At 29.2% G+C, this 10812-nt stretch overlaps 1 protein-coding gene across 1 annotated transcript; it reads right to left on the reverse strand.

Moving 5' to 3' along the window:
* Positions 1-1057: 1057 nt before the first annotated feature.
* LOC137815228 (Lojap-related protein) lies at positions 1058-4700 on the reverse strand. The gene is made up of 4 exons (XM_068618323.2): positions 4291-4700; positions 4085-4172; positions 1799-1896; positions 1058-1417 (listed from the first exon to the last, which is right to left on the reverse strand). The coding sequence occupies exons 1-4, from the start codon at positions 4573-4575 to the stop codon at positions 1346-1348; spliced, it is 543 nt and encodes a 180-aa protein (XP_068474424.1). The 5' UTR covers positions 4576-4700; the 3' UTR covers positions 1058-1345.
* Positions 4701-10812: the final 6112 nt, after the last annotated feature.

Raw genomic sequence — 10812 nt, forward strand, 5'->3', positions numbered from 1 at the left:
TGATGAAAATAACTTTAAATAAAAAAATGTTTAAATAAAAATTATTTCCAAAACCTTTTATCTCTAGAAATATTCTTTCAATTCTGAAATTTTTTATTAATAATGTATTTTCAATTTTGTATTACAGATTTTTTTTGTCCGGAATATTTTTGTTTGGAATGTATTTTTTTTTAATTATATTTACTATTTTAGATTTTTAAATTTGAAATAAAAATAATTTTAAAATTTTTTAAAAATGATAGAGTACATGTTAAAATTGATATGGTGCAGGAAGAAATTGGCAAAAGTATATTAGAGAATACAACATTTTTTTTTTCTTTCTACATCATTTACTACATTACATGTGTCTATTCGTTATAAAATAAAGGAATTTAAAAGTAAATTCAAGTTTTGTGTCTAAGACAAGCTTATTTTATTCACGTTTATTATAAAGACCTAATTGTAATTATTTCATCGATTAATATATTATGTAAATGTAACTATAGCTGCCGATAAAACAAAAGAAAAAGAAAACCAATGCAACTACTGCTAAACTTACAACTGTAAATTCCAATATTAAAAATGCTATTTAATTTTGAAACATAAAAAGATACTAATACAATATTTTAAAAGAATTTAGAAAAAATATTGCCAAATTTTTCGACATCAAAATTCTTAATACATACTAAAAAGACTATTTAAAAATAATAGAATTATTGAAAAAATATCTTAAAAATTAATTTCTAATTCTTAGCTGTAAAGTTTCAAAATAATATACTTCGATAGAATAAAAAAACCATTTCTAAGAATGAGAAGTGTTTGACAAAGTTTAAAAAAAATGATAAAAATGCATTTTAATTCCTTTGAAAAAAATCTAACTTAATTTCGTTATCCAAAAAATACTTTCCTCCATTTTCATCCCCTTTAATTTGAGAATACTTAATTTTTTAGCCATTTTCCAACTTAAAAGTATTTTTTGTCACCTATGAGAATAAGGTATCTGGTTTACACGTAAATCTACTTATGATATTAATATATGTATATATATATATATATATATATATATATATATATATAATTTTCTGTCTGTAAACAGTTTTGTTATTCACATATTTATTCAGATGTAGTAAAACCCAAGCTCCAGTAACGAGTCATAACATAACTCATGATGAGAGAAAGCTTCACTTTTTTACCTCTTTTCTAACTTTGGCATTGCAGCAAGAGAACCCTACCAAAAATTGTATTCAGAACAAGTAAGATAACAGATCAGAAAATCGACGATCTGTTTACAAACTTCTAAATTGTTTAGATCAGATGCAGAGTCAGAAGCTCCAGTTTTAAAAGGTTGTTTAGATAGAGACACCAATTAAGCATTCTTTTGTGCAGGTTTCTTCGAATTGTTTTTCCGACGAACCTTCACCAAAGCTTTTTGTATATCCTACAACAATAAAAAGAAAAATGAAGATCATTCGAGTATGTATCTCAAGAATACATCTTCAACATAAAGAAATAAGTTTATGTAATTGCTCAAGCCAAGTTGACCCAAGCCATATACACTGATATAAGCCTAATCAGATAACTCGAGCTAGTCCTCTAAGCAATAAGATGCCTGCCCTAAGACCTCCACCAAGCATAATTTAAGGTAGCATTTTGAATTACTTTTAACACAAACTAGTCCAGGAATTGGTCCCAATCACAACGCTTAATCCATAGGAAGATTTGGTTTGGCGATATCATCATAATATAAATCCAAGTAGTGAATGAAAGTTAAGGTGCCAGGCACAAAAGTTAAAACAATATAAGCAAGCCTCTTCCTTACCCCATCAGGTTCGTGTTGAATTGTCCCTGGGGTCCAAAGGCCCTCCAAATTGTAGTAAGCTCTAGCCTTTTCATCAAGTGCATGAATTATCACTTTACCTAAACATAAAATTGATCCATAAAGGAAAAAAAAGGCATGTTAGAACTATAAATCCAATAATTGAAAGTTTTTATAACATAAAAAGCACTGTTCATTGATCTAGAAAAACTACTCTTTAACAGGAAGTGACAGAGAATAGACCTACTAAACCCTTAAAACTAACAAATAAATTATTTCCCCGAAGCCTTGTCAAGCCATAGGACTCTGAGCAAATGAAAGGAGTTAACATGTAAGTGATCCATGAAAGAATCGTCAACTTGCAACACCTCCCAGAGGGGATAAAAAGAGCAAACCGCAATGTTGGATTAGTTGTAACAGACAAATTTCAGTTAATTCTTCAATAAAAGAGTCTTGTTCGAAGAATATATGTATGACACATCACCCATTCGGGTGGCAATGTGGACTAACCCACTCCGTTTTGGCTTGTCTCACCGCATCTCGCATGCCAGGAACAGGTCGAGACAAGCTGATCCACATAAGACTTCGAGTTAATAGTTCTGTCTAACCCACTCCTATGTAAATTTTTTAAAATAGTTAACAAAAACCTTTTAACTTTTAAATCCCAAATTAAATGTCTTACAAAAACATTAATAAGTTACTATTTACTACAAATAAATAAAAATGCTGTGAAAATATATATTAAAGTCGACCATGAAATGAAATCTAGATTTATACTAGTAAATATACAATATTCATGAAATAATGAATGAAAATATTTAGTCATATTCAACATACAGATAATACTATATAACAATAAAAGATTAAAAAAATCCAGGTTACTGGACGGGCTGACCCACACTTTCGCCCATGCAAATTGTGTTATGTGGACGGCTTATGTGGGTTGATGGGCTTAAATGTCCAGCTCGTCCTACCCTTTTTTACAACAGGTTGCACGCCGGCCTACATGGCCTACCCACCTTGCCACCCCTAATCACCCAAGAATGGTAATTCACTGACTCCATTCAACAGCGAAGAAATTAGAATAAGTGCAAGAAAGAAAATCAGAGGTTGGAGACTGGAAACAGATACGAAGTTGAGACTTAACTCATTATCTTATTTGATTTAGTGAATATCACACAGAGTAACATGCGCTTACACAATAATGTTGTGGAATGAACAAGTTAACTTAGCCACTTTCTAGTACTAACGAACTAACTAGTCACACTGGTAGCATACTTAATTAGCTAGGGAAGAAATGAGCCTCCACTTAAACTGAATTAGTAGCTCTCTGATGTGAGCTTCAACCACTATCTGCATACTGGTTTACATAACATACATCATACAACATCGATAGTGTGGATGAAATAGACGTCTCTGAAAAAGAAGACCCCATTAAAGACACTCAACTAGTTCTTTGTAAATATTAATTATTGAAGAAGTATGTGAATACCCCATATCAACAACATTCCTAAAAAAATAGAACATTTAGCAACCTCAGTCAATATGCTATATCTGTTACCAGCCATTATCATTATGGTAGTAGAATCGAGATACAAGTAGTGTATCGAAGAGTTGATATTATGAATCGTAAATCGTTTCGTATCATGAATCGTAGATTCATAAACATTACAAAATTTAATATATACTTAAATATATAAGATATGTATACATGCAAGATACAATAAATTATATATATACCACACTTCACCAAAACAACCTCTAAAAAAATAATGTGGTGCATACATGTTATTAAACAAATTCTGTCTATCTTCTTTTATTTACTCATTTTTTAAATTCCACACCGATTCACACAATACAGAATCGTTTCGTTTCGAGATTCAGCGATTCTTCATGCGTCGCACGATACAGTTAAGATTCAGGAACGAAAAAGATTCGTCAAAAGATTCGTATCTTGGAAGGGTGAAACTGTATCGTTTCGTATGGTAAAATACTAACTACTATGATTATCATTACTATAATTTTGCTCCCTTTGAATTCTCAGCTAGAAAAAATTTCTTCAAAATGACTTTAGGTGAGAAAAATAAGAAAAAATGAAATGAACTTCTTCATGAGTTAATTTAGATAAATTATATAAGAAAATTCTACAAATTTGGGTATGCATAAATTAATTTTAACCAAATAAACTATCTCTCTCGAAGATTGTCTAAACAACCCCTAATGGATTTTCTAAATTCAACAAAACGAAAGCATATGAACACAAACAACAACAATAAAAGCATTAGATACCAGAGTCAATGACGATCCACTTTCCTCCAGCTTGCCCTTGCACACTCGGCAGCATCATTCGTTCAGCTCCCTTCTGTTTCTGTTTAGCCTGGTCAATCACCCAAACATACATAAGTCGGAAGAAAAACGAAACGATAACTGTTTCTGAGTTTCAATCGAAAATCAACAAAGCGAGAAAAAATGACGAAGAAACGAAGGTGTGGTGCCTTGTAAATTAGGGCTTGAGCGATGTTCTTGACGTGCCAGGTGGACCTGCCAGTGGCGAGAACCATGAAATCAGCCCAATCGCAGTGCTTGGGAACCGGTATCACCTTAACGTCGTCAGCTTTGATCTCCGTCAGAACCTTCTCGATCTCCGGCAGATCCAGAAGGTCTTTACGGCCGTCCACGGCGGCGAAAGAAGAAAAGGCTACGTTCTTCTTCCATGGCTGATGAAGAAGAAGGGACTCAGAATATCGCAAACACGTTCGAGTTCGGAGAAATCCCCACATTCGAATTCCACGTTCAAATCAAATCAGAGCACAGCGAGTGAGTTTGCGGAGAAGTTATACCCTTGTAATGTGACGACGCCGTTTTCATTTCTAGTGTTTTTTTTTCCCACTGGTATTGGTCTATCCGCATTTTCAGTTTTTCCTCCGTTGTAGAATAATAATAAAAAATACAATATTAAAATCCGAATATCCAATAATATAAAATATATATATTAATAATTTATATTAAAATATAAAAATAATATGATTAAATATTAATATATTAAATTATAAGTGGTTATATTTTCTTAACAGATATCAACCTATCATCTCTTTTTATAAATAAATTAATAATTAGGAGGGGAATTTTGTTTATCCAATTCAAACGGGTCATTTATCCAAGTTAAACTTTGAGTTTAACTAAAATTAGTAGAAGATTTTTTTAAGGATTAAATATATTTTTGTCTTATATTATAAAATTAATTTTTTTTTTCCAAACTTTATATCTCTTGAATAGTTGTAGTAAGTAAACTATTAAAATAAGTTTTGGTTAATTTTTTTTACATGGTAAACTGTACCGGTATGGGCGAGGCCGACCCCTAACCTCCCTGCCCGAGACTCGGTCAACCTGACCAAAACCAAAGGAAGACCGGCCGAGACCTGAGAGACTTGGCCGAGATGACAAGGCCGACTGCCTGTTTGGTCGAGACCTTGGAAGACTCGGTCGAAACCTTAAGAGTCTTGGCCGAGACGACCGACACCACTGGAATTTGGCCGAGGGCCGACCCACACCATGGGTACTTGGCTGTCGACCGACCCCTACTAAAGTTAACGCTCAAACCAAGATCAGTGAAGTTAATCCATCATTAAGAATTAAGTAATGCGACCTTAACTGGTATCCACCTTGATAAACGGGCTCAACAAGGTAGGCTCATTAGAATAATATAAATAGCACGTATTCCAATGAGTAAGGTATGTCATTTATTACTGTTCACCTACTTGAGAGCTGACCACCCGCTTTACTGACTTGAGCGTCGGAGTGCCTTCGCAGGTACCCCACCATCCGGTGTTCAGCCGAGACCGAGTGTCGAAGTAGAAGCAAAAGGACGAGAATAATCCCAGCTCACCATCCAGTCACCTGACCGACGAAGCAATGAGAAGAAGACTTTAATAGTTCTCTAGGTCTCATCTCCCTAGTAGGAACATAAACTATTTGTTCATGGGAACTAGAATGTAAAATATTTCATGCTAATTGATAGTTGATATGATATTATAATATAATTTATTTTAAAATTTTATTTGTTATATTAAAAAATGATAAAAAAATATTTTAATAGTTTATTTATTGCAATTTTAAAGTTTAAACTGGAAAAAATACGTTAAAATAAAAGAAAATGAAAAAGATATTTAACTCATCTTCTTTTTTCATTTTCTTTTTTATGAGAGCACGTAGTTACAAATGTATAAGAAAGTGGGGAATGATGACAAATTGACAAAGATTTCTTTTGAAATATCTATGATGCAACCATGCGACAAAAGTCAATTTTACATTTATTTGCGTTCGTGCATAAGCAAAAGAGCTTTATGTTATGTCAACATCGATAACCATTTTCTCTCCAAAATCTTCTCACATCGTTTTTTCATTGTACTAAATAGTTTCCACAAACAACCATGTACCTGGAAAGTTTAGTAGTGTTGAACTAGGAATCACCGCACTACAATCTTGTCATTAAAGTTCAAAAACATGTTTTGTTTTGTCTTCATGAATATTACTTGGTTTGATGTTTGTTACATGTTATACATGGTTTTGCATCTCAAGACTGAGTTTACCTACTTTGTTATGTTATACTTATGGAGGTTGGAAACAAACAGAGCATAGAAAATTGAACTTTGCATTAAGAAGTTAATATTTTTATTTTCCTTTTTCCTGTTTTTATTCAATAAGAGAAGAAAACATATTCTAGTGTCGTTAATATAGTTTCGCTTATAAATCGATGTTAATGGTAGTTTATGTATTTCTTTATTTTCAACCAACCATCGGACGTTATTTAAGGATAAAACCGTGACGGAGCAGTGACCTCCAAAGCAGACAATACCTCAAATGTGATGATTGACCCTAACAATGCTATCTCTCGGACTTGAGGTCGGAACATCAGCGTCGTTTGTGGGATCGTAAATTCTTTCCCTTAGCCCACATCATTAGGAGTCAATAACAGTTTGAATACACCTTTCTCACTTAACCCACTAAGACGTCTTTTAAGGGCAAACTGTGACGGAACTCAAAAACTTCAAAGCGAACAATACCTTAAATGCGATTTATCCTAACAATACTACCTCAATTGACTTGAGGTCGAAAAAAAAAACATATCAAAATTAAAGAAAGAAAGAAGATAACATAACTATAATATCTTCAAATTTAGGAATATATTCACTCGGCTTCATTGGTAATAAGATTTGTAAAAAAAAATTTCTTATATATTTTTTATATTATTCATTTTTCCTTAATATATATATATATATATATATATATATATATAAACTCACATTTAAAATTCAACAAAAAAAATCCGCGGCTCAACTTAAAAGAACAAGACATTTTTAAAAGAACCCTAAAATTAATACTTATTAAATAAGTAATTTTGAAATTTTGTTTATTTTAACACCCATTTAGACAGCATATAAAATATCATTTTGGTAAGGATAAATTTTAACTCAAAATCACCTAATTATGACATGTAACTTGATTATTTGACAAACACTCATCATCATTCCACTCACTAGGATAGTTCAAACTTTTTGGTGAAGTTTTAGTTTTGATTGGCAAATCAAAATCATTTTGCTCATTCATGTGCTTCCTGAATCCTCTCTCATTGGAAATAGTTAAAATTAAAAGTGAAAAAAATATCATGATTATGTATTTTTCAACTAAAATAATAGTTAAAGATAAGACACTCACACGGATACTTATATGATACGGACACGAACATGGACATACGTATAATTTTTTAAATATAAGACACGAAAATACAGATTTATATATTATATAATTATATAAATTGACAATAAATATTTGTGTGCACAAGTATGTTTCAGATTATTTTTTGGAGCAGAAAAATGTTTTTCATGACTGGTTCAAAATGATTTGTTTCTTATTTTTATTATAATAAAAATTTATAGAGTAAGTTTGAATTTTTAGAAAATTAATGTATTTTTATTTTTTAAAATTGTGTTAGAACGATACTAGATTTATCAAAAATCCAATAAATACTTTTTGAATTGGACACTTCATGGATATGTGTTATACGAGTGTCATACGAGTGTCGATGTTCGATACGAGTATCTGACACCGACACGCCATTTAAGATAAGTGTTCGAACTTGTGGTACATTAATTAGTATGTCTTGTTGATTTTGTTTTTTTGAAATAAAAAATTTCATATTAGGGCATAAAAAAGACATTTCTCAAATTGTTGATTTTGTTATTCTGATGAGAAATAAGTTTGATAAACATGTGAAAATAATAGAAACAGACAATGATGAAGATTTTACGTGGAAAAAATTAAGCCAGGTGGAAAAACGCAAAACTTATTTTCTTTTTTGTAAAGTTGTAGAATAAAAGGGAAAGAAATACAAAGAAGGAAAATAGAAAATAAGGTTGAACCATCTTTATACAAATAAAATTTATTTTTTATGAATTTGATTTGTTATTTATAATATAAGCTATTATAGTTTAGTAAAAGATTATGATAATATAATTTTAAATTTGAGCAGTGATGAATAACATTATTTATAGTTATATAATTTTATTATAAAAATATATTAAGTCAGCTGATTTAATTAATAATTTATTATTTTTACCACTTATCAGTTAATCTAATATCTCAAATCATAATAATTGAGTCAGTAACATTCACCAAGATTTAATACAATTTAGTATAGTTTTAATAATTTATTATTCAGTTCATGTATTTTTTTTACTCCATTATTTTTGGGGGGTTTTGAACGTGCCAAAATCCAAAATCTGTTAATGTAGCATTTATTGAATTTGGTGTGGAATTCAATAATTTGTCCCAAACTTAAAGGCAATGAATTCGAAATGTTGTTGGTGTGTTGAGTCACTATATTATGGGAGGCTCCAAATCTTCTTTTCAGATTTGGAATATATAGGAAGCATTAATGTCACATTGTTTGTTTGCACACTGCTCTATTATATTATTTTTATTTTTAAAATTAAATATATTTTTTTATTATTATATTTTCATGTCAAACTAGTTTTTGTTTTTAGTTTAAATTTAAATTTATTAGATATTTGTAATAGATAACTATTATATTAGAATATAAATTTTTAATATATAATAGATGTTAAAATACTTTATATTAACTTATTATTTGGAATTGGCGACTTACCCATTCAATGACTTTGGCACCGGATGTGTCCAAAATGGATAGTGTACTTTTGGGTCGGGTGAAATCAAAATATAGGCGCCTGTTCGCATTCCAACTTTCTTCTCCTTTCAGGTCTATTCGAAAAAAAATCAAATATTATACACGTTAGAAATATGGTTGTTACACGTAAAATAACATTAATAAGAACTTATTTTAATTGTTTTTTTATTATAAATATTTAATAAATATAAAATTTGAACTAAAAAATAATCTGAGTTATAATACATAAAAAAAACATGTTTAACTCGGTATACTAATTTCATTTAATGTCAAAATTCTATTATTTTAGATATATACTTAAATTAGTTAAAAAATAGCACTTTTTTTTTCAAAAACTATAATTATAAATAAATTACAAAACATACAATTTTTTTATATGTAATTTAACTAACACCCCACTAAGTAAAACCAAGTGTTTTACTTACATTTGAGTTTGAAAGAAATGTTTAATTAATTCATATTTGTTAATTAAATAATATTAAGATTACAAAATCATGAGAGAGACTACTTGAAAATGATTAACAATTGAGGGAAAAATATGATTATGTTTTGTTTTAATAAATTTTAACTTAAAAGATGTTGTTAGATTTTCTTAAAATTTAATTTATTTTGACAATTAATAAATCAGTGGCATTGGTGTAAAATTGCTAAGAAAAAAAGAACTTTATAAAAACTAATCATAGAGTAAAAGAAAGAGAGATACTCAATGATGGTTTTGAAAATTAATTGATAATCATATCCAACCTACTAAGATGCATTTTATCCAATTTTTCACATTAAAAAACTACAATGAAACTTACTTTTAACCATAATTGTTATCTATTGTTAGAAAATAATAAATATCACGAAACACGCCAAAAAAATGTATGAAGAATATACCTTTCATTTACTCTACATCATGTTTAATGATTTCTATGAAGAAATGGTTCTTTCTGGCATGTCACTGTTGACAACAAAGCACAAAGAGATGAAGATATTTTTTCAAAGAAATCATCAATTAATTTCATACAATTCATTTAAAAAATGTATAGTATTTTTCAAAGAAATAATTAATACATCTCTCATTTAATTTCATACAATTAAGTAAACACCCTTTTGTATGGTTAAACATTTTAGCATTAGAGTGAGTTAAAAGTTATGAGACTCGTCTCTTAAATGATGATGTGCACGTATCATATATCAACATTTGTAGAACACTTATCGACGTATCGGTGTGTTAGATTTAAAAAAATTTGTTGAATTTTTTACAATTTTAATACAATTTTAAATAAGAGAAATACATTAATCTTTTAAAAATTTAAACTTATTGTATAAATTTTTATTATGTTTATAAAAATAAGGAATAAATCCTTTTGAACCAGTCATGAAAAACATATTTTTGCTAAAAAAAACTGAAACATACTTGTGCATATAAATCTTTATTATCAATTTATATAATTCATAATTATATAATATATAGTTTCGTATTCTCATGTCCTACATTTTAGAGATTATACGTATCTCTGTGTCTGTGTCCGTGTGATTATTTATACTCCATAGGTTAGAAGTACGTTTCTTTATTTTTGTTGAAGTTGTTTAATATAATTTTTTCAAAATTTTATTTTTAACTTTATATAAATTATTTTATTTATAAAATAGTTAATATTATTTTGTTTCATATATATAATAATACTACGCATAATTGAAAGGGCATAATAGGTAACATATATTATATTGGTATGCTCGGAAAATAAAATAAAATTATATGATTAGAGTAAAAAAAAAAAATATGTGCAATGATTGGTTAGTTTAGTTTGTGTTGGCTTCCATTTTA

This window comes from Phaseolus vulgaris, chromosome 1, assembly GCF_051622355.1.
Source record: "Phaseolus vulgaris cultivar YP4 chromosome 1, ASM5162235v1, whole genome shotgun sequence".
NCBI lineage: Eukaryota > Viridiplantae > Streptophyta > Magnoliopsida > Fabales > Fabaceae > Phaseolus > Phaseolus vulgaris.